Raw genomic sequence first — 24839 nt, forward strand, 5'->3', positions numbered from 1 at the left:
TGTTCATTCAGGTGACACATGATACACATACTCTTTCTTGGTCCTACCATCACTTTCCCTTCCCTTCCCTTCCCTTCTCACCCTGTACTCAATTTCTTTTTCATCAAAATTAACAATTATCACTTGAGATTTATATTTAAAGAGTCTTTTCTAGCAGCATTTAATACACGCTTAAAAGAACAAGTCTTAACTGAAAAACACAGGATACCTCATTTTCACAGTAATTTTTTTTAAGTCCCAGTGATGAAAACTCTAAGGCAGTTTCTTCAAAGGAAGATAACATTGACGAATCCAGTGCAGCCAGTGTGTGAATATTAGGTGATAAAATCTTTATCACATCCATCTTGACTGTCCTGAAACTTAGTCTGAGTCTTTTAGAATAGTTACTCCTTTTTATTAATTGTGTGGTTGTTATATAGCCATGGAAGGAAAAAACTGAACATCAAAATCATCAGCAATATACCTGAAAGAAAAATACAGTAAAAACAAAACAATCCCTAAGGAAGTTCATAATCATTCAGTGGTTATAATTTAAGATTATATACAGTTACATACCTAGAGATTTGTAGAGCTATGTTTAAGAGAATTAGCTACATCAGTTCTACATGAAACATGTAGGTATTTTAAAATATAATATTCTCACATTATTTTTCTTCAACGATGAATCCTTAAAAACAGTATGTACTTGGAAAAACCAATAGGATCTAAACAGTGAATTCAAAGGATAAATAAAATAGCTCTGGAGTTCTAGTTCTGGCTTCATTACTGACTTGCTGAGTGAGAAACTCTGGACTTGTGTCTCCATTTTAGTCTCAACGATTAATAGCTTTTAGAGCTGTATTAATAAGCAGAGTATCTGAAAGAAAACTTCAGTTGACGTTTTACATCTTAAATATAAATATGTTTTTAAAAAAATCATATTAGCAAATCTTCATTTTTGAGGTCATGCCAGATAAATCTAAACTAGCATATATATATATGTATATATATGTAAACAGTGTGATTTTTTTTAAAACCATTTTTTAAGATTTAAAATTTTTCAGTGGGAAATAGGGACAGAGGAGATTTAGGCACAGGACTCAAATCACTGTCTAACAGAGAAGTCTGCAGTGGTTAATGTTTTTATCTGAAGGTATGTAGGCTTAAAGCTCTAAATCAGTTTAAACTTAGATTAAGAATGTGTTTTTGTCACATGCAGATTTGATAGTTTACTCCTGTTTGCTAACAAGAGGAAACCTTAAGGTTTGACTAGCATTTGGATAGCTTAACATATTTTTGAAAGATGAATCTGATTTGCAAACAAAGGCTTTAGATTTTTTTAAAAGTCAGAAACAGTCTGTTACTAAATCCACAAAATTTGACATTTTCTTTATAAAGTCAGAGCTAGAAAATAAGACATTACATTTAAAACTTTCTAGAAATGGAGTTGCAGTTTCATAGAAGCAAATAGAATTTGCAAATTTTTATTATATGAAATGTGTAAGCTAGAGAATTAATTCTATATACATTCTTATAGTCACATTTCTAACATTTTATTAATTGGGGAAGATGGCAGGGCCCATTAAAGGAATTATAATTATCTCCGCTATGAAGAGAAACAAGAAAGAACAAGGACCATGTCTTCCAAGAATAGTGTGCTCCCTGTTTGGTCAAGAAGGGAAAGAAGATAGGTATCTTGCAATTACTCTCCTCTGTTGCACTCTGTGGCACTGCCTAGTGTGTGTTTGCTTTGACTCCTCATCTCTTACTTAGCTCTTTGAATGACTCTTGTAAAAATAAAATTTATTTTTCTTATCCTTCTTTGAGTTTAATAGTGACCTTATTTCATTTGAGGCCATTCCTTTTCCCAATGGGAATGTAATTTCAGTGTATGACAAAAGTCAGTGGCAAGCCAGAATTCAGTATTCTAAAAACTGCCATTTAGTCACATGTCTTTTATCCACACCTATCGAATTATTTCTATATTGTTTCTCATTCACAAACCTGTGAAAGCAGTATAGGAACATGGCTCTTTAAATGAAAAACTAGAACAGAAATTTTGTTTGGGTCTGTTTACAAAAAGCTAGGAGATCCTTAGGTTAACAAAGGAAGAATCTTTGAATGTATATTTTCAACAGGCTAATTAGGGCCATACATAATTGCAGAAAAGTTTGATCCCAATCCCATTTTTAAAAGATCCCTTGGATAGGAAGTAAAGAAATAAAAGTGTATTTGTTTTTCATTTACGTATTTGGATTGTTTTTTGGATAAGTGGTTCTTTAAAATGTTTTGGTAATGGCAACAAGTAATGTTCTCTTCCTGTTTGCACCACACTGTCAGGAAGAGAATATACTCTGTTTTCCTACCCTACTACTCTCTGGTCTGTATATTTGCTAAAGGGGCAGAAGTGATTGCTCCTTTTTTTTAATCTGTCATGAGACTTTTTTCCAGTATGTTCTTCCAGGAAGAAGTTATCAAGTGATTTAGGCTAGAAAATGTGTTTTAAAAAGTCATGGTCTTTTTACAGAGAATGGCAATGACTTCTGTTTCTTTTTTCTTTTAAAATTCTTTTGGAAAGGCCTACTTTTTAGTTTTTTTTCAAGTAGTGAATGACATAATTCCTTAGTATCATGGGCCTACTGTTAAAATTGTAGTTGGAGCACATTAACAAATATATAATGTTAATAATATATGTTCATTTCAAATAAGACATATTAAGAGAATTTTTCCATATAAAAACTTCAGTAGACCAGTCCAATTAGTGATGTTTTTAACTCCTTCATGAACTTCAGTGACCTTTTTTACTTCTTAAAAATTAAGAGCAGAGAAAATTTAAAGAACTTATTGGAAAATACTAGTAATCAATAGATGAGAAAAAGCTACCATTATTAGCATTTTAAAATACAGGTTTTCTCTGATATTCTTCATGTTTAGGCCTATAGATATTGCTGAGCATAATAGATACTAAATGTGAGGAAAATTCCTAAATGAAACGAATGGAAGGAATGGAAGGAGTGAAGTATGATGGCTATTCAAACCTGTTATGCCTGTGTTCTCTCCTATAAGTACCCTCCTCCCCACCCCCTTTTTTTTTTTTAAAGAAATGAGCAACAAGAAACAAAATGCAAACCGGATAAAAAGAAGGATGAACTAACAGAAGGCCAGCTATCCTCATATTCATTTATAGTTATGAATTATAGTCAGGCTTAAAACAGATGACTAAACAAAATCAAGAAATGCTGATAACTTACATAAGGAAATGCATATCATGATTACAGTTATTTTATAACTTCTTTATGTTATTTGACCTACCTGAAAATAGGAGTTTTACATATCTGATCCAGATAGAGATAACAGGAATGCAACTTGTGGAAAATTTTAAAACTACATTTATTATAGTTCTGCATTGTTTCATGAGATGCCCTTCTGTAAAATGAGTCAAATGAACTAAATAGTATTTTATTTGGCGCTCACAAACTTGAAAAAAACAAATTCCTTTAGCAAAAAAAAAGATTATTTTTTAAAGGAAGTAATTACTCCTCACTTTTTTGCCCTCATATCTGAGGGCTTCTTAAAGTGGTATCAGACCTCAAACTGACTATCCTTAACTAGGTAATTTGTTTCTTTGAAGATAAAAACAGTTTTAAAGGATACTGCACAAAATAAAATGTTACTTCAGGCATAACATTTCCTACCTTTTTTCTTTTCTGTCCCTACTCTGGCTTTGGAAATTGACATGTTACAGTGACATTCCATATCATATTTAAAATATTCTAATCTTTTAATTATATTAAATAAAAATATGCTTACCTAAAGAAGGAGCCAGCCAATATACTATAAAAAATTGAAGGAACGCTTCATCAAAACACTTGAAATGTAGTGAAAGTGCCAAAGCTGGATTAAATACAGCTCCTGTTAGACTTCCTCCTGTAATACATTTTAAACAGAATGATAGCAAACCATATATCTTACATTTTCTTACAACTAGAAATACAGGGATTACTAAATGTAACTATTTCATTTTAGGTATTTAAGTATTCTTATTCTGTAATCTTCCTTTGCAGAATCACCTGGCATAGAGGATAAAAATAGATTATAGATTATAATATGCCAGGTGCAAAAAAGCGGGGGTGGGGGGGACAAAGGACATTAAGAATTTTAATCCAATGCTTTTCCTATAGTATATTATAAAATGCACATTGAAAGTTAACCTGCTCTGTTATTGTTCTTACAGTTTTATAAAACAGGAGATTTGGCTGCCCTTCTTAACATTCATCAACTTAAATGAGTGAATAATAATAAAAATAAGACAAAAGTACATTTAAAATGGGTACAATACCCCAAGATCCTCTTGAGCAGAAGTACCTTTGCTTTGAAAACAAAAAATGGACCACAGCATTATCATTGACTCCATTTTTACTTGGCAGCAGAGCCCTGAAGAAGTGACTGTGAGTGGTATGTGAATTATATCTCAATAAAGTGGTTACAAAATTTTTAAAAATAAAAAAAAGTGACTGAGTAGTCGTGAAAGATAAGCACAAATTCTAACTGTTGACTACTTTTCAGGATTCATGGTCCAGCTCTGCACAGGGTCTCTCTCTGAGATGGGGCCCAGGAGCTTATAGTTCTGGCTACATAGCAAGTAAGGAAAGGCAAAAGAGGTTGGACTGCCTGTCCAGTGGTTCTCACCTGAACTGTGGCTCAGCTTTTCAAAACATGTTCTAATTGTATCCCTGAGATAGAGACATTTCTGGTGGTTGTTCCAAGTGGAAGCTTTGGCACACTTGTCTGCCTCTGACTCAGCCACAGCTACAGATCCGGAGATCTTCACAAATTTTACGTGGACATATGCCAGTATAGCATGTTAATTGTCTTTATAAAATGCAGTGAAGTAAATTTGGAAATTAAGAGACCCTTTCATAAGATTTCACTAATGAGATTTCACTCCTGATAGGCTGAAAACATTGAAGCTGTGTGGAGGTAAAGATGTTGACACTGAACTGAGTTCACTCCATGGCTAAGAGTCCATTTTAGCATACCAGCCTCACAGCATGATTCATATTTATGCCTCAGCAATTATAAATGACATCACATCATGGACCTTCAGGACCACTCTTGAATAGTCAAATCTTGGAATGTTAAACCTGCAACTGCCGAGGGCCAACAAAATTGGTTGGTTGGCATGTGGTCATTTCAGCTTAATTCCACAAAAAATTATTGAGTTCTTTTGTTCTGGACACCATGGATAAAAATATAAGGATTCACACAGATCTTTATAATATAATATGTGCGGTGATAATATAAGTGACCTGTGATTTTTTTTCGGCATTTATCAATAAAAATAGACTGAATCATTGCCCTCCTAATTAGTTTGCTTCAGTTTTCCCATTAGGTCTTTGGTATCTCCATTAGGTCTAAGAACACTGTCAGTCAGTTTTATACCATTCTAAAACTCCAACTACTTCACACTTATCTTCTAACCCTTACATCACCAATTCTGCTCAGTGTGACTTGGTAGAAGCTGCCCCTCCTACCCAGAGGTACAGTCTATTTCCCTGTCGTGGATATGGATTGGCTTTGCAACTTGCAATGACAAATAGAATGCAGCAGAAGTGATGCTATGTGAATTCTGAATGTGAGAAGCAACGCTGAGTGAATTCTAGGTTCAGGTCTCAATAAAGCCATCGTCGGTTTCCACTTTTTACTCTCTTGGAACAATGTCCTGACCATGTAAGTGAGCTGGAGGATGAGAGGCCACAGGGAAGAAAACTGAGGCATCTTAGATGGCTGTTGGTACCAACTGCTGGATGAGTGAAGCACCTTGGCTCTTCCAGACATACTAACTGTCCAGCTATATGATCTCAGGAATTTCCTATCTAATCCACAAAGTCATGAAAAATAATAAATTACTGTTATTTTAAGGATAAGTTAACTGATTCAGAAATCCATTGTGTCAACAAAAGGCCCAAAATGTGGCATTGGCTTTGATGATTTAGACTGGGTAATTCTTTGTTGGGAGTTGTCCTTTGCATTGTAGGATTTTTAGCAGCATTCCTAGCCTTCACCCACTAGGTGCCATTGCACATCCATCTCCCACCTTGTAACAACCACAAATGTCTCCAGACATTGCCAAAAGTCCCCTGGGGGGGCGGGGGGCAAAACTGTCGCATTGAAAACCACTGTCCTAGAGAACTACTGGTACTTGTATACTAGTAGACACACATCAGATTGTTTATTTATAGTAGCAATGAACTGGGAAAAACCTAAATGTCCATTCAGAAGAAGGTAGCTAAATATACAACTTAGTTATTAATTTGGAATACCATTCAGTACTGAAATAAGTGAAATCTCTTTACTAATATAGATCTCTCCAAGATAATATCACTGAACCACACCACTAAACAAAGCAAACTGCAGAAAGTAAAGTATGATACCTTTCATGTTAACATGACCACATAATAGTTTCTATAGGGTCCTATCTATACGTATAATAAATGCACGTAAGAATTTGGAAGGACACATATGCATGCACAGAGGACTACACTGGTGAGAAGAGTAGGCAGGGAAGGAGAGGGGACAGGCATGAAGGATGGCAATCAAAAGTCTCATTGGTAATATTTCCATTTTTTACAAAAATAACACATTCATGTATTGTGTAATTAAATGTGAATTATTTAAAAAGTAAGAATCATCCATCAGGCACAGAACTTACAGAAAATGGCTTTGAAAAATGAGTTACTATTTATTGATGTCTGGAGGGGAGAAGCCATAACATGTTGAAGAAGAGGTATCAACAGGGAGATCCAGCTGGCTGACTGCCAAGAGTTTTAGAAGACAGTATGACCTTGGTGAAATTACCACAAAGACTGAGTCCCAAATCTGATAATTATAGGCCCTAATGTTTCTCAGTACTCCTAAAGGGAATCAAATCCTCTGTGACAGAATGACACTAGTTAAAATCATGTAAGACTTGTGTAAAAGCTAGAATGTCAATTAACTAATTCATAATGGAAGCTAGGCCTTTCCAGTGACCAGAACATTTGTGCCAGTTACTTTGGGAAGAACTTGGAATACATTATTCTTCATCATAGTCTGAAGAGATAGGTAGTATTATTCTCCATTTTAAAGATGAGGAAACTGAGACCTAAATTACGTTATCTCTCCTATGGACACAGTCCAACTCCAAGGCTGTGTGCTTAACCACTATATTATACTGGCATGATAAAAAAAAAAAGTTTTGGACCTTTGTTTGAAGCTGTTTTTCATTTGTAAATTGACACCTATTTCATATGGTTATTGTATTAAAAATAAACTTATGTAAAGGACTTAGTTCCCTTCTCCTTTGACAAATAATCTTACCCAAATTCTTCGTGACTTAGAAGGATACAAAAACCTCCTGAATGGAGTAATGAAATGAAGTAAAAATGCAGTTACTTCAAACAATATATTAGGCTTATTTTGAAAGCTCTTAGACAAAATATGGAATACCCAGATATGTATTACTTCTTTCTATTTTTAAATGAATAGAGTATTTGCTAATTCATTCACTCATTCTAAAAATAATGAGTATTTATTTGTAACAGGTGACACCATGCTAAGTCCTAGTTATAACAATGAATAAAACAATTTTAGTCTCTGTACTCATAAAGCTTACTGTCTGGTGGAGGAAGACAGGCATTACATCAGAAAACAAGTATATAATTAAAAAATTCTACAAAGGAAATGAACAGGGTACAGTAATAAAGACAGCCTATTTGAATATGTAAAATAACAGATTTTTTCCCCAATATGTAATTAATTTAAAAATGAATGCAGTTCTCTCTCACCCTGGCCATTGAACCAAATTCTCCCAAAACCTAAATTAAGGAAAATTTGCTTGAAATTTGCATTAATAGTTTTATAGCTTTAATATGTTAATAAATCACAGGGTTTTTTACTTTATTTGGGAAGTCAATAAATACATGATAAGTGGTAATGACATCAGTGGCCTCCATCTGCACATCAAAGTGCAGGGTGCTAAATCAATAACTACACAATCAGATGCTTGATCATTGGCTATCCAAGGAGCCTGTGGCTATGCTGCTGGACAGTTATGTTCTGTAATCTTAAATTACCAGTTCTTTTGATGTGACCTGTATTAGTGTCCTCCAAATGCAAGTGATTAAAGAAATATCCCAGCATGCAACTTAGCCAAACCAGTACTAATAGTATCTTAGAGGTTAAAAAAAAAAAAAAAAAGACATATCAAAGTAACTTGTAACGATGCCTGATTTAGCAGATGCTTCCCCTGACTTTCCTTCCCTATCCATTCTTAACTCCTTCCTACAAAAGCCTCACCTCTGCCTGGTAAGACACACACTCAGCTAGTCCCCAAACAGTTCACTCTATTTAGAATAACTGATCTAAAGTTATGACTTATATCCATAGAAAAAATGGGGAGTGACATGGCTTCGTGCAGCACTTCCCAAAGTATGTTCTCTTCTGCTACACACTCCTAGACAAAAGGATTCCATAAGTTTGAAAAACTGTGTTCCACATGCTTCTCTTGTTGGAGTTTCACAATAAACAGTCGCATAGTAAAGGCTCTGTGAAGTCTTAAATTAGAAAATCTGTTTAATCCAGTGTTTGCCAAATTTACTTGGCAACAGAATCCTTTTGTGACTTAAATTTTTTCAAGTTATGCTAAAATATACATAACATAAAATATGCCATTTTAACCATTTAAAAGTGTATATTCATGGCATTAATTACAGCCACAATGTTCAATCATCACCACTATTTCCAAAACTTTTCCATCACCCCAAACAGAAACTCTGTACCCATTAAACAAAAAGTCCCTATTCCTCCCTGCTACCCAGCCCATGGTAACCTCTATTCTACTTTCTGACTCTATGAATTTGCCTATTCTGAATATTTCATGTAAGTGGAGTCATATAACATTTGTCCCTTTGTGTCTGGCTTATTTTGCTTAGCATAATGTTTTCAAGGTTCATTCCTATCGTAGTATGTATCAGAACTTCATTCCTTTTCATGGCTGAACAATATTCAATTGTATGTATATATTTTTGTTACTTTTGAGGAATATGCTGTAGAAATGCTGATAATGAAATGAGTATAAGCTTTAGTGTCAGTTTAAACCATGGTTCCAGCACATTCTAGCTGTGTGACCTTGGACAGGTCATTTCACTCTTCTGAGCCTCACTTACATAAAAATGGGAATAATGTATTCATCAGTGGGTTGCTGTAAGGATTAACTAGGATAACTCATATAAATTTCCTACATGCTTGGCATGTTGCCCAATGAATATTCTTATCTCCCTTATATTGGCAGAAAAGGAAGATCATAATAGGGTATCAATTTTTGTAACAGTGCTAAATAATTGTTAGGTTCTGTCCCTGCAAACAGCCTCCAGCACTGCCCAATATTGTACCCACTAGCCACATATGGCTATTGAGTACTTGAAATGTGGCTATAGCAACTGAAGAAGTAAATATTTAATTTTAGTTGATTTATACCTAAATAACCATATGTGACTAGTGGCTACTGAAATGGCCAGCAAAGTCTAGACTGGAGCAGTGGTTCATATTGGGATCACCTGGGAAAATTTAAAATCTACTATTGCCTAGGCCCCTTCCCACAGCAATTAAATCTTAATCTTGGCACCCAGATATGGGTATGTTTAAAACACTCCCTAGGTGACTGTAATGCAGAGAGAATGTTGAGAACCACTGCTGTAGTGATCCCTTCACTCTCTCCTCCTCCCCTACCAATTAGTATCCTCATTTCAGCAATGTCGATGTCAATAGTGTGAGGGGAAGAAAAAGAGCAGTGTTTTTGGACACCTTAAATTGTTATTTTATGGGTTCTTTCTAATAACTCTCCTTATATTTATGTATAACTTCAATTATTATCTTGTTTCTCTTCTCTCAAAATCTTTGTCACTTATAAAATAGGTATTGGCTAATATATACAGTATTATTATGAAATCATAACTATGTATTAAAAGTACAAAAATAGGAAGAATACCAATTTAAAGATAATCAAGAGAGGGAGGAGGAACTGTGTATAACATTTTATTAACTTAAAACATCTTTTAAATGTTTACCACTTCTAATTATATAAGTACAGAGCTAAATTGTGGCATAACTTTTTTCAAGGGATGTTTCTGCTTTGGCCCAAACCTAAAACTTTAATAAGCAACTACTCACCAACCCCTCAGATATGCATAAATCCTTCCTTCTCTCCTATACCATTTACTTCCATCTGCCTCTACAAAAAAAAATGGTACTAGATCTAAAGAAGTTGAAATGGATTGGAAATTCTTTCATTTCTACCTAGGAAGTCGAGCATATGTTTAAAATTCCTTATCTTGAGGTTTGCGTCTACTCATAGTTTCCCTTTCAGTGGGCAGAAGACTGATTCTTACTACTAATTCCTTTTATTAGATTCCTGCCTCCAAAACATCTTAGAATTCAGATATAGTCCTAATGAAATGTTTTGTCGTGATCATTTAAAATAACACACTTCATCATCACACTTTTGTTTTTTGGATTTTCTTGTCCCATTTGGAATATTCAGATTATACACTAAATCTGAGATCTGTCAAGGTGAACAAATGGTTTACAATAAATCAACAGATTCTCAAGAATTATTAGTTTTTAAAAAGCGTCTTTGATTTCAAGCACGTTTTGATTTTAAAACACATCTTTCTTGATAGGCCATTAAAAATTCACTTATAACTCAAGATGAATTATTAAGGAGATAAATGATTTTAAGTAATTTTGTAGAAAAAGAACTAAGAAATAGAACTACAGAATTTCTACTTCCCACTCTTACTACTAACCAATCAGGTAGCTTGTGCTTTAAATTGGAAGGAACTTTTGACACCCAGGATCATGTTTCAGTGAGAGTCTCAGAAAGGATCTATACCAAGTTGGCAAGAGGTAGCTGATGTTATCTTTCCTTTCTACCATTACAACAATCCCTTTGTAGGATATTTGAACCCTTGGCAATATCTCACATGATCTCAGTTTCAGCACAGAAGTGGCTTTCTCTGGGTGTTAAAAAAAAAAAAAAAGCACTGAATGGAGGATCAATATTTCGACCCTATCGGTAAAGAATGAGCTGCAAAATGATTAGAATTACGGAGATACCAATATTGACTTCACAGAGGCATAATGGTTTAAAATGTATCTTGGCAAAGAACTTAGAGCCTCAAGTCAGAGAAGCTCCGGACATGCCAAGTGTTTTGTGGGAATAACAAACCTGCATAGACCAAAAAGGTGATGAGTGCTGACAGCAGGTGGATACGAAGCTTGGTTCGGACCTCCTGGAAGTGCAGCAAAGCGCTGTGGAAGATAAAGGAGGAGACGGCCTCTATGATGACCGCTTTGGGCAAGTCCACTTGGATGGGATTCCTGCAAGCGAGGCTCCTCTCGCTGACGTGATACTTGGTCAGTCCCAGGCTCCACAGGGCGCCCATGCAGTACCTGCTGCACAGGGCACCAATCAGCTGAGCTAACAGCCTCATCGCACCCGTCTCAGCGGACATTCCCCCCAGCATCATCTGCATCATCACGCCGCACGGGTTGCTTGAGGTGCCCACCAGAGTCAGGCCATGCACCAACGAGAAGAAGTAGGTTAGCGTCAGCGGCCAGGTGGGGTGCAGGGGTTCCTGCTCGCTCAGCAGTTGCAGCTCATGGGTGCAGAAGCAGAGCTGGAACGTGGCCAGAAACTCCAAGACGAAGGCGTGGGCAGTGGGCCTGTTCAGCTGCTGCCGGGTGACCACGCGGGCCAGCCCCATGAACAGCACGATCGACAGCATCAGCCCCAGCGAGATACAGGTGTCCTGCATCTCGGGCCAGAGCCCCCGCAGCGCCGTCATGGCTCTCTCAACACCAGACTGGGAAGCCTGCTCTGGCTCGGCAGGAGGCGGTCTATGGGCCGGAGTCCTAAGTCCTCAGCCCCGCCCCCTCACGCCCCTCGGGGCGGGCCGACTCTAGGCTTACTGGAGGCACCGGGGACGCTACGCGAAAGGCTCCTCCCCTCCCCGGCTCTGAGCTAGGGTGTTGTTACCAGAGCCGGGGAGGAGGGGCGACGAGGACAGCTCTGCGAGGGCACTGGCTGAGGGGCCAAAGGTCAGCAGGAGCCGGACAAGCACAAGCCCTCGCCGCTTCCCTCAGGGACTGGAAGCAGGCGCGGGTGGGGCAGGGAGTGGAGGGAAGGCGCGCGTCCGGAGGCCATTACGCATGCGCGCGGCGGCCCGCGCGCCTTTGCGAGAGGCTAGACTTGGGACCGCGGGACCCCTGGCGACGCCGGGCGCGCTTCTCCCAGTGCTAAGCGGGAGGGCGCGCGCCCCTTGCGCTTGGACAGGTGCTTTGACGTGGGAACCTTGAGGGGTTTTCCTTCCCCGCTCCTAAAACTGTAAAGCCGGCAAGCTGGAAAGACCGCTAAAGCTCATCTCGGCCAACCACCTCGTTTTTAATTTATGGGGCGACTGAGAAGACGGGAAGTGACGGAGGTGCAACGCGGAGGTCGGGGGTGGGGCTGGGTGGTGGTTTGCGGGGAGTAGATTTCAGAGCGAACCAGGGCTTGACCTGTGTGAAGAAGGGCAGCCAACTGGGTCTCCTTGAGCCTTAGTTTTTTTCACCTGCCTGTGACGTTTACCTCGTAGAGTTGTGGGTCAGACGACCCACCTCATCGATTTGTTTTAAAAAAGCATGGAAGGCAAGTAGCACAGAGCCTGGCAGACAGGAAGTGTTCAAGAAGTGCTAGGCTGAAGTTGAAAGAGCACGTCTTGCCACCGCCCCCCACTCCCAACAGCTCGCCCACCTTGGGCGGCCCTTTGTGGGTGCAGCTGGGAGGGAATGTCTGAGATTCCTCAGACCTTGCACCTGTCGTGGTTTTCTGCCAATGGAATGGGTGTCATGGTTTAGTTGGGGGAGAGGGGTGCAAATTCCTTAGCACTCTCCAGCCTCAGTTCTGCCTCCCCTGGGCTCTGCTGAAACACAAGTCCACATTTCTGAGGGCTGGAGAGAAGTGAGAGAAGAGCTAAAATGAGAGGAATAATTAGCCCGAGCTTCAAGTGATAGAGCGCTTGGAAGGTGTTCTTGACACCACTAGGTGGCATCTCTGGGGGGGCTCCAAGGAGCTCGGGTCCTTTATGTCTCGGCACGGAAAGAATTCAGCCAGAGGCGAAGTGGTAGATAAGAAGTGATTTATTAGAATAGGATGCTTGTGAGGCTTACAAGTGGGCAGGCGAGAGGATGCTGTGCCCTGAGAACTTAGTGGGCTACAGTTTTATAATCAAAGGAAAAGTGGGGAGGGGGGGGGGAAACAGCCTTCTTCCTCATTCTTCAGTAGACGTCAAGCTTCCATCATCAGCTCCTCCTGCAGGTGGGGCAGGGGGGTTTTCTTGTCCCTACATGGTCAAGCCAGGACTGTCATGGCACTATGGAAAAATTATTTCAGGTCTCAGTACAGTGAGGGTCTTTCACTTTGAAATGTCACTTTTCCATAAAGTATTGTTTTTTATGTGTGCAGAGAGTATGTCCTAGGGGTCATTAACTGACTGAGTTCATTGGGCAGGATGTGAGTCTCATGCCACCATTGTTTTATTGTTTTGGGTCATGTCTCCTGCTTCGGTTGCTATGCAAGCCTGCTTGGTTTCGTGGTTAAGCAGACCTGCTTTCTTGAGTGATCATTACAGTCCCCTTAGTGGGATTAACTATTTAATTACCTACTTTGTCCCTTTACTCCGTCCCTGTCATTCTTGCTGATTCTCCTCAGTTTTCCTTCCCAGTCTCAATTTGTCCTCTAATAACTAATGAAAGAGTTTTTTTTTTTTTTTTTTTTTTTGGTTACGCGGGCTTCTCACTGTTGTGGCCTCTCCCGTTGCAGAGCACAGGCTCCGGACGCGCAGGCTCAGCGGCCATGGCTCATGGGCCCAACCGCTCCGCGGCATGTGGGATCTTCCGGGGCATGAACCCGTGTTCCCTGCATCGGCAGGCGGACTCTCAACCACTGCGCCACCAGGGAAGCCGTCTAATAACTAATGAAAGTTCTCTTCGTAACTCCCAAGTTTTCTGTGGTGCCAGTAGGTATTCTCTGAATTAAAAAATATAAATTTTTTCAGAAAACACACAAACTATGTAGAAAGATGAAGGCCTTTCCTCTTTCCTGTGTTGGTGCCTGATCAGGAAAGAATTTAGAGTAAATTAAAACTATTGTTTGCTCACTGCTGTTGAAAGAGGTTGCTTTTAAATCAATCCTGTGAGTGTAACGCTTTTGTCGCTCCCCTTTACTAGAAGTCACTTGAGTTTTCATTAATGTGAATATATTTTGTTTACTGCTTTCCTGATAATTCACTTTTTTTTTTTTTTGATAATTCACTTTTACTAGCACAAGCCATGTAGAAAACTAGCCTTTTGGACTTCGATTAGAAATTTTAATAACATTATAATATACATTGTCATTAAAAGGATTTTGGTAATTCTTTCAATTAAAGAACAAGGGCAAAATAAACCCAATTAATTACTTGTGATTATTTCACATCCCATGAATCTCTGTTTTCAGAAACAAGAAATCACTAATTAATCCACCCCATTTCCTTCAACATAAATGTTTGTTGGTATGGGTGACAGAGCTGCATCTTGCAAACCCAGATCTCAAAATTCCAGTTCTAAGACCAGTGTCTTCATGAGGAAGAACGACTCTTCCATAGGTTGGAAGATTAGAAGAGTCTGGCTTCCTCAGCAATGTTGGCCCCATTTTAACCACTTTGCTTCTGTGCATTTCAGAGATATCCTGTTTCTGTGAGGCAGGAAGTACATAATACTAGGTTTGGTGAAAGCACTGGATTTAGCATTTGAAAATGAGGGTTTGCATCTTACGCCATGCTTACTGTGAGATCTTGAGGAAATTGCTAAATCATTAAACTTCTCTGAGCTTCAGTTTCCTCATCATAATATTATGGTAAATAACTAATTTAGGGTTTTGTTGTGAAGATCGAATGAGAATACAGATGAAGTGCTTTGTAAAGAGTTATTACAAATGTTTATTGAGATGTAATTCACATACCATAAAATTCACCCTTTTAAAGTGTACAATTTAGTGGTTTTATTATATTCACAGAGTTGTGTAACCATCACAAATTATCAGTTATTTTGAGTGGTGATTCTTAGAAATGAAGTCCTAAATTTATAATGCGACTGTCTCTATAATCTTTGCCGTGAATTATTTAAATAGAATATGAAACAGTTATGTCTTATTATTATAGACACTGCTTCCTATGTGGAGAGGAAACCCAAACTATAACTTTAAAGAGGTCCATAGCAATCAGTGGATCCTAAAATGGAAGATACTTATCTAGTGCTCTGTCACATATAATCAGTTAAATTTTTGTGAGAACTTTTTGCTTCTATCTCAGTAATATGTTTCCTTCCTTCCTTCCTTCCTTCCTTCCTCCCTTCCTTCCTTCCTTTCTTTCGTTCCTCCCTCCCTCCCTCCCTTCCTTCCTTATCTTTTTGGCTGTGCCATGCTGCTTGCTTGGGATCTTAGTTCCCCAACCAAGGATTGAATCTGAGCCCATCAGTGAAAGCACTGTGTCCTAACCACTGGACTGCCAAGGAATTCCCTATCTTCCTGTTAATTCTAATTTCAGTTAAAAAAAAAATTTGTTGAGCCACAGACATTAATAAGACACAGTCTGCCTCAATAACACAATCTTATAATAATATGTGATATTTATTGAGCACTACTTTGTGCCAAACATTGGATATTATTAGCCTTGCTTTACATAGGTCAAGAGAGGATTAAAAAAAAATAGAGAAGATATCATTTAATATGGTGGAAGAAGAAGAGTGCAGATAAATTAAAATTATTTTAAGGCATCACCAATGCTTTAAATTTGGACTAATTGAATCAACATATAATAGATAAGATCAGATTTTTACAGAAGTTGGCTTGTTTGAAAAAGCCCTCTAGATTGTCTTTTTCCTTTTGCTCTGATTTCATGTTATGTACTAATTTGACTTCCCATGCTTCTGTTTTTCTGAATTTTATTTAATTAATTTTTTTATACAGCAGGTTCTTATTAGTTATCTATTTTATACATATCAGTGTAGACATGTCAATCCCAATCTTCCAATTCATCACACCACCACCACCACCGCCCCACTTCCCCCTTGGTGTCCATACGTTTGTTCTCTACATCTGTGTCTCTATTTCTGCCTTGCAAACTGGTTCATCTGTACCATTTTTTCTAGATTCCACATATATACGTTACTATATGGTATTTGTTTTTCTCTTTCTGACTTATGTCACTCTGTATGACAGTTTCTAGGTCCATCCATGTCTCTACAAATGACCCAATTTCGTTCCTTTTTATGGCTGAGTAATATTCCATTGTATATATGTACCACATCTTCTTTATCCATTCATCTGTTGATGTGCATTTAGGTTGCTTCCATGACCTGGCTATTGTAAATAGTGCTGCAGTGAACATTGGTCCATGCTTCTTAATACCACAAAAAAGAAGCCTTGGAGAGAGGATACAAGAATTTCAACTATCAGGAAAGAATATGATTTACGTTAAATAATTAAATGATATTTCAGTTCATGCTTAAGGGACTAAATCATTTTTCTAACTTTTAATTATGAGAATTTTCTAACATACAAAAGCAGAGGGAATATATAGTAAATTCCTATATAGTTTTCACTATGTATACTATTCAATGATTATCGATACTTTGCCAATTTTGTTTCATTTATTCAGTTTTGGTGGAGAGGAGGCTGGAGTATTTTAAAGCAAATTCTATACATCTTGTCATTTTTCCTAGATGTCTCTTTTGTCCCCCTCCCAGTCCACTCTTTCTCTGCCTCTCTTCCCTGCTCTGATTCCCTTGAGGCTTATCTGTATAGAATGCAGATAAGGACTGCATTACCCAATAGCATGAGGACTTCCTTACCCAGTATCATCTAGTTGGGTTCTGCTAATGGATAGTATCACCAGGAGCTTAATACCTTGAGGTACTATTCTTCTGGCTGCCTTTCTGAGGGTTTGTGGCAGCCAGGTGTATCCTTCAACCAAATGTCACAACTTCTTGTCACAAGACTTCTCTGTCTCTGGGTTCTGATAACCACACCCTTTCCTCACCCCTAGGCCTAGGGGTGTTAACAGTTGTTATTACTAGTCCAGGGGTACTGGGTTATCCCTTCTAGTTTCCCTACAGTCTTCCTGCATCTTTGAAAAGGATCCTTTTTATTAAATTCTCTTTAAATTACCTGATTTGATTGCTACTGTTTTCTGCTAGAAACCTGACTGAAATGTCATTTTACACATAAATACTTTAGGCTGCGTCCCTAATTGATAAAGATATTTTTTTAAAAATGTAAACACTATGTTACTGTCCCATGTAACAAATTAATGATACTTTCTAAATATCATTTAATACCCAGTCCAAATTCACTTTTCTCCAGTTGACTAAAAACATGTCTTTTGGTTTAAGATCCAAACAAAACCCATTCTTTAAAAATTATTGCACCTCTTAGTTTTCTTTAGTCTATGTTGTTGATTTATTGGAGAAACCAAGTCATTTGTTCTGTAAAATGTCCCACATTCTGGATTTGGCTGACTGCTTCTACATGGTGTCATTTAACTTTTTCCTCTATCCCTTGCATTTCCTTCAAACTGGTAGCTACATTTAAATGTTTAATTAAGTTTAGTTTCTTTCTTTTCTATTTTTTTTTAAGGCAAAATACTTCATAAGTGTCACTGTGTACTTAAGGCATATAATGTACAGTTCTACTTTTGGTAATACTAAGATTGATCAAGTGGTTTATAAATATACCATCAGGGCTTCCCTGGTGGTGCAGTGGTTGAGAGTCCGCCTGCCGATGCAGGGGACGCGGGTTCGTGCCCCGGTCCGGGAAGATCCCATATGCTGCGGAGCGGCTGGGCCCGTGAGCCATGGCCGCTGAGCCTGCGCATCCGGAGCCTGTGCTCCACAATGGGAGAGGCCACAACAGTGAGAGGTCTGTGTACCGCAAAAAAAAAAAAAAGGAAGAAAAATATTTTATATATATATATATATATATATATATATATATATATACCATCAGTCTTCCACTTTTTAGTATCCATTATTTTCATAGCTCTATTAACTTATTAGGGGTTGAAAATTGGTGATTTTCTGAATCCCTCATTCCTTTTCCTTTATCAGCTGAATTTCTTCTATAAAGAAGAATTTTCCCTTAGTAACAATTTGGTCACTCTAAAATTCAGTTTGTAAAGGAAATCCAGGATTTAATCGATATCCTTTATTAGTATTCAGAATGAGTTAGTGCCCCAGCAGCCTGTAATTATGACTAATTACCTTGTTACCATGATGAACTCATGGATTTTTATATATTTGATATGTTTCAATACATTTAATCATTATTATTTCTGATATGCTATTTATTATTTCTATGTTAGGTCAGTGAGAGCCCCTTTTCATTGATTCCTTTAAGCCTTTATTGGATTTTGTTAGTGTGATAAAGTTTAACTTTACGAGAAGAGAGAGCTCACCTCTGGATACTGATCCACTTGTGTTTTCAGACCTGCAACACTGAGAAATAACCCTAGACTATGGTGGATTCATCAAGGTGACCCTCAATAGAGACCAGTCATCTAGCCTCCCTTGCTTACAGTTAATCACTCAATAAATGTTTTTTTTTTGAGGACCTACTCAGTGTAACATACCCTGTTAGCTTTGGTGAAATAACAGTGAAGATGTAGTCCTTGATTTTACCTACCTTACAAGAGGGAACAAAAGAGAGAAGAAAAACTAAAATATAGTGCAAAACTACTGTGGTTAAAAGAGGACATTACTCTGTAGGAGCACAGGGAAGGGCCTCCTACTCAGACTTAAGGGAAGGCTCCTTGGAAAAAGAGTCATTCTAGCTGATCCCTTTAGGATAAGTAGGAGCTAGAAGGTCAAGAGAAAGGAAAGAGAGACAGAGCCAGTGCAGTTTGTAAAATCCCAGAGAGAAAGCCCAGGGTGGTCAGGGTACTCTAGGCTGGGGTGTGAAAAGGGAAGTAGCAAGACATCAAGGTTAAATGAGATAATGCTATACTGGTTAAGTACTAAAAAGTACTTAGTACATGGCCAGCACATAGTTAGTGCTTAATAAAGGCTAATATATAAAAATGGAGTTCAAGCAGATGAAAGTTATATAATGATGAATTTTGCACTGAGGCCTCACATAAGATAAAGAGAAATGAAGGTGGAAGAAAACCTCACCAAAATTTAGAATTACGTTACAGTGGCATCTGTAAACAGAGAGGGAGATGGGATGTTTAAGAGATTGTAAAGGCAATTCCTTCAGCTTGACGTTATCAGGGACAGAAACTTTAAAACTCTGAATGTTAGGGAAGAGATCTGAGTCATTACATTAAAAAAACTATTTTGTAACTATATCAAGCTTACAGAAAAGTTGCAAGTGTATACAAAGAACTGTTTTTTCCTGAACCATTTGAAAGCAAGTTGCTGATGTTATTATGATGTCCCATTAACCTAAATATTTTAATGTTTATTTCCTCAAACAACATACTCCTATGTAACCGCAATAAGATCAACTAAATCAGAAAATTAACATTGTTTACATTTCTACCATCTATCCCTCAGACTCCATTCAAGTTTGGCCAATAGTCCCAGCACTGTCCTTTATAGTAAAAGGATTCAGTTCAGAATCATGCATTGCATTTACTCATTATGTCTCATTAATCTCCTTCAGTCTGGAAAAGTTCCTCAGTCCCTCCTTGACTTGCAGACCTTGACAGTTTTGAGGATTACAGGTCAGTTATTTTGTAGCACCTCTCTGAATTTGGGTTGGTCTGATGTTGCCTAGATGTTAGTTTCAGGTTATGTATCTTTGACAGGAATACCACAGAAATGATGGGATGCTCTTCACATTGTATCCTATCAGATGACATGATTTCAGTTTGTCCTATTACTGATGTTAATTACTTTTGAGCTCCTGATGAAGGTATTGTCTGCCAGGTTTCTATACTGTAAAGTTGCTCTTTTCCCATTGTGTGGAGGGAAGGTTCATCAAACTTTACATTTATTTGAACAAAAAAAGTATTGATAACTTATAAACAGCTGAAGTGCTCAGGTCCTGTGAGCTGGTATCATGGGGGTGGGAGAGGTGAGTATCTCTATTTTCATATTTCTCTAATAGAAGAAAAGAAAAGCAATGTTTCTGTAACTTCTTAGAATTCAATACGACAATCTCCAATAATTAATAAATACGAATTTTGTTGTTGATGTGGAATTATTTTAGAACTTTGTTTTTGTGAATTTCAGTGAAAATAAAACAGATATCTGAGGAAAAAATGAGACAGCCTCAGATTTAAAAAATAAAATTAGCTTCCCTATTTTCAGTAAAATAGAGACTGGGAGCAGGGAAATCTTTTCATCTCAGTCCATCATGGCAGCAGAAAATCAGGGCTTGTTAATGTTGATGTTGTACAACCTATCTTCAATGTTGGGAACTGACATCTATGGTCTCAGGACACCTATGGACTGATTCTCTGATCATCCTAGAGGATATGAAAGTGATTAGGAGATAGCACAAGCACAGTCACTGCAGTCTGTCTGAGAAACACTGGTTCTGCATATATGCCTTTTTTAAAAAAATAAATAAATGATAGAAATCAAAAAAGAAAAGAAAAAACCCCCACAATGTTTCTGAATGGAAAGAACTCTGAAATTGGAATCAGGTTGAGTACTAGGTGCAGTTCTGCCACTGTATAAATCCGCTAAGACTGACATTACAAAATACCATAGACAGGGTGGCGTAAACAACTGATGTCTATTTTCTTACAATTCTGGAAACTGAAAGTCCAAGACTGTGGTGCCAGAGTTCGTTTCTGGTGAGATCTCTCTTCCTGGCTTGTAGACGGTGGCCTTCTCACTCTGTCCTCATGTGGCTTTCCTCTGTGTTCTCACAGAAAGAGAGAGATCTTTGGTGTCTTCTGCTCTTCCTAAAAGGACAGCAGTCCTATCAGATTAGAGGTCCAGCCTTTTGACCTCATTTAACCTTCACTACCTCCCTAAAGGTCCTATCTCCAAATATAGTCACACTGTGGGTTAGGGCTTCAACATATGAATTTGTGGGGAGGGAACACAATTTGGTCTATAACAGCCACTAAGGAATGACTACTGCTTTGTGCTTCCATTTTCTCCATCAGGGGTCCCAGCTGGAGCCTATTCTATATCTCCTTAGGATTCAAGCATTGCTGGAGGACTGGTGGAGCAGGACTTCAGGACTCTATTTATATATAGCTCCTAGAGTATCTTAGGAAAGAAGCCATGCTAAGAGAGAGCTGAGTCCCCAAGCCTGGTTCAAAGACGTGAGCCACTGTCAGAAAGGAGAAGAAATGGTGAAAGCATCATGGTCTCTGTCATTTAGATCAGCCTCCATGGATTCATGCTTCTGTCATAAGGTAAAAGGGCTGCAATTGAAAAAAAAAAATCAAACTAAAGGGAAACAGCCATTCAGTGGAATACTATTCACTGAGAAAAAGGGATGAGGTATTCACAATAGCCAAAAGGTGGAAGCAACCCAAATGTCCATTGACAGATGAATGGATAAGCAAAATGTGGTATAAACATACAATGGAATATTATTCAGCCTTAAAAAGGGAGGGACTTCTGACATATACTACAAGTTGGATGAACCTTGAGGACATTATGTTAAGTGGAATACGTTAGTCACAAAAAGACAAACACTGTAAGATTCCACTTATATGAGGGACCTAGAGTAGTCAAATTCATAGAGACAGAAAGCAGAATGGTGGTTGCCAGGGACTGGGGAAGGAGGAATGGGGAGTTATTATTTAATGGGCATAGAGTTTTAGTTTTGCAAGATAATAAGAGTTCTGGAGATGGATGATGAATTGCACAATGATATGAATATATTTAATACCACTAAGTGTACTTAAAAATAGTTAAGATGGTAAATTTTATGTTATGTGTATTTTACTACAATTAAAACAAAAAAATTTTTTTTAAAGAAATAAACTATCAAGCTAAGCAAAAACATGGATGAATCTTGAATGTATATTGCTAAATGAAAGAATCAGGTCTGAAAGGCTACAAACTATATGATTCTATTAATAGAACATTCTAGATAAGGCAAAACTATAGAGCCATAAAATACATTAGCAGAGATCAGTAGGGATTCATTGGGGAGGAGGATTGAATAGGTAAAGTACAGAGGATATTTTACAGCGGTGAAACCATTTTGTATAATACCGTAATGATGGATATATGATACCATGCATATACCCATAGAACCTTAATATATGCAAAATTTTTAAATAATTAAGGAGATTGGAGGATCCCAAGATGGAATAAAGGATGGGACAAAATAATCTAACTATATTATAAATCTATGAAACATGAGACTTCCCTGGTGGCACAGTGGTTAAGAATCCGCCTGCCAATGCAGGGGACATGGGTTTGAGCCTTGGTCCAGGAAGATCCCACAAGCTGCAGAGCAGCTAAGCCCACGCGCCACAACTACTGAGCCTGAGCTCTAGAGCTCATGAGCCACAACTGCTGAGCCCATGCACCACAACTAGTGAAGCCCGTGTGCCTAGAGCCCGTGCTCCGCAACAAGAGAAGCCACTGCAATAAGAAGCTCACGCACCACAACGAAGAGTAGCCCCCGCTCGCCACAACTAGAGAAAGCTCGCACACAGCAACAAAGACCCAATGCAGCCAAAAATAAATCAATAAATTTATTTAAAATAAATCATTCAATCAATCTATGAAACAGTCTCACTGACGGGGGTGGGAGAAAAGGTACTGACCCAAGTAACTTTGGAAATGAGTGGAGTCTGTAAAATTAAATGCCAAAGGGACTGTACATCAGCACTGTACTCTAGCTGAAAAAGTTGTGTACCCATGGGGTATAAGTTAACAAATCTGAATTCAATATATATATATACTGGAACTGAATAATTAAGTAAATGGATGGCAGATTGTGGGAGCCAGGTTTCTCACTGTTGGAGTGGGAGTTTACGAAGAGGCTAGAAGGCTCCATATGGTAATGAATTACAGTTGGAGATATCAGTATGAACTTGTGTAGCTTAATATAGATACAGATGTTACATACAGAAATATTTATAGTTATGTGTGTATATATATGGGTCAGCATACACACATACATTTCCTTACGTTGTCAGCTGGGAGGGCCTAGAAGGAAGAATACCCCAATAGCAATGAGTGCACCTACTGCCCAGATCTTGGTTTCTAATACCATTCTCCCATAAAAGGAACCAGGGCTCCTTGGAGAAACGGCAAATTCAAGGACTGGGGCAGGGAATATACAGGAGCATCTGTAATGCCAGAACATCTTTTAGTGCCAGAAAGTAAAAGTTCTAAAACAAAATAAAAAAGATGGAGCTATGTCAAAGGGACATGGTAGCCAACTGAAAGAGCTGACCAAAGTGACCATTTAAGCAATACAATAAATAAAGTAGTATTGGATTATACCCAAAGTATACATTAATTATCCACAAAGCCATACTGTTATACATAAAAAATTGAATAAATAAATAAATGGGAGGGAATATAAACATCTCCAGTGTAGAAGAATTCCAAATAATTTATGCAGATACTCTGCCTTCAAGGAGGTTGGGCATAGCTCCTCACTGGTTAAGTGTGGGTTGTGCATATTGACTTCCTTTCAAAGAGACTAGTCTGGAAGAGGGGGAGAGGGGAAGACTGAAAAGAGTAACTTTGCAAAAAAAAAAAAAAAGAGTAACTTTGCAATGGAGAAACCTGACAAACACTACCTCAGCCAGATGATCAAGGTTAACCTCAACAGTGATGTCATGTTGATAGTATGTACCGTTGATATGAGGTAATGAGAATGGTACTTTACTTCTGTGGCTTCCTTCCCAAAACATGTAACCCCAATCTAATCATGAGAAAAACATAAGGCAAATTCCAGTTGGGGGATATTCTGCAAAATACTTGACCAGTATTCCTCAAAACTGTCAAGGTCATAAAAAAGAAGGGGAGTCTGAGAAACTGTCATAGCCAAGAGGAGCCTAAGGAGATATGATGACTAAATGTAATGTATCTTGGAAGGGATCCTGGGACAGCTAAAGGACATCAGGTAAAAATTAATGAAATATGAGTAAAATATGGATTTAGCTAATAATAACATTAATATTGGTTCATTAATTATGACAAATGTTCCATATTAATGTAAGATGTTAATAATAGAGAAAATTGGGTATAGGATATACAGGAACTCTCTGTACTGTATTTGTAATTTTTCTGTAACTTTTTTTGTTTTTTAAAGTCTGTGTTTTAAGTAAAAAGTTTATTAAAAATAATAAATAATATATCATACACACAAAATAGAAGTTGCTCTTAATTTTTTTAAGTGGTATTGGAACACCAGGAAGTTTCAGCAGAGCTTGGAGTTGGCGCTGGTGGTTTTGGCAATGTTAAGAGAAGGTGAAGTCCTCAGCAACGGTTTAGAAAGAAAAGGCCTCAAGTAGGACCTTAATAGCCTTGGGGCAGGCACAAGTGGGCAGGTACCAGAGGTCCATCCGCCCTTTGAGCCTCAATAGAAACAGTGGGGTTTCTGCAGAGAGCAAGAGCTAGAGCAAGCTGGAAAAAAAATGGTGAAGACAGGAGCTCTGCAGGTGAACTTGGGGCTTCACAGAACAATTTGAGAGAAAATAAGGAAGTTTGGCTTTCCTGCAGAATGAATGGAAGCAGAGCCAAAGAACCACTGTTTTGTAGCTGTTGTTGCAGCCCTTTATTTACTGTGAAGGATGCTGTTGCCTGAA

The 24839-nt window shown here is 38.0% G+C and overlaps 2 protein-coding genes across 3 annotated transcripts in view; one reads left to right on the plus strand and one right to left on the minus strand.

The window, feature by feature from the left end:
* Positions 1-20988, plus strand: part of CLNS1A (chloride nucleotide-sensitive channel 1A) — a 50214-nt gene extending 29226 nt beyond the window's left edge. For both annotated transcript variants that reach the window (XR_012333396.1, XR_012333397.1), the window contains 2 exons: positions 4214-12117; positions 19757-20988. The gene's annotated coding sequence lies outside the window, so the exon portion shown is untranslated. The remainder of the gene's footprint in view (positions 1-4213; positions 12118-19756) is intronic.
* On the minus strand, positions 156-12008 carry AQP11 (aquaporin 11). Its single transcript, XM_004316995.4, has 3 exons — positions 11246-12008; positions 3790-3906; positions 156-463 (listed from the first exon to the last, which is right to left on the minus strand). Exons 1-3 carry the CDS (start codon positions 11862-11864, stop codon positions 384-386), a joined length of 816 nt encoding a protein of 271 aa, XP_004317043.1. The 5' UTR covers positions 11865-12008; the 3' UTR covers positions 156-383.
* Positions 20989-24839: the final 3851 nt, after the last annotated feature.

This window comes from Tursiops truncatus, chromosome 8 (assembly GCF_011762595.2).
Source record: "Tursiops truncatus isolate mTurTru1 chromosome 8, mTurTru1.mat.Y, whole genome shotgun sequence".
Lineage (NCBI taxonomy): Eukaryota > Metazoa > Chordata > Mammalia > Artiodactyla > Delphinidae > Tursiops > Tursiops truncatus.

What these genes read in the sequence shown, in the direction of transcription:
- AQP11 (XM_004316995.4), bottom strand. Translation starts at nt 11,864, where the DNA reads ATGACGGCGCTGCGGGGGCTCTGGCCCGAGATGCAGGACACCTGTATC. An exon ending in CACCTTTTTGGTCTATGCAG is followed by an intron (nt 3,907 to 11,245) that starts GTTTGTTATTCC and finishes AATGTATTACAG; the next exon opens with GAGGAAGTCTAACAGGAGCT. An exon ending in TTGGCTGGCTCCTTCTTTAG is followed by an intron (nt 464 to 3,789) that starts GTAAGCATATTT and finishes TTTTTCTTTCAG; the next exon opens with GTATATTGCTGATGATTTTG.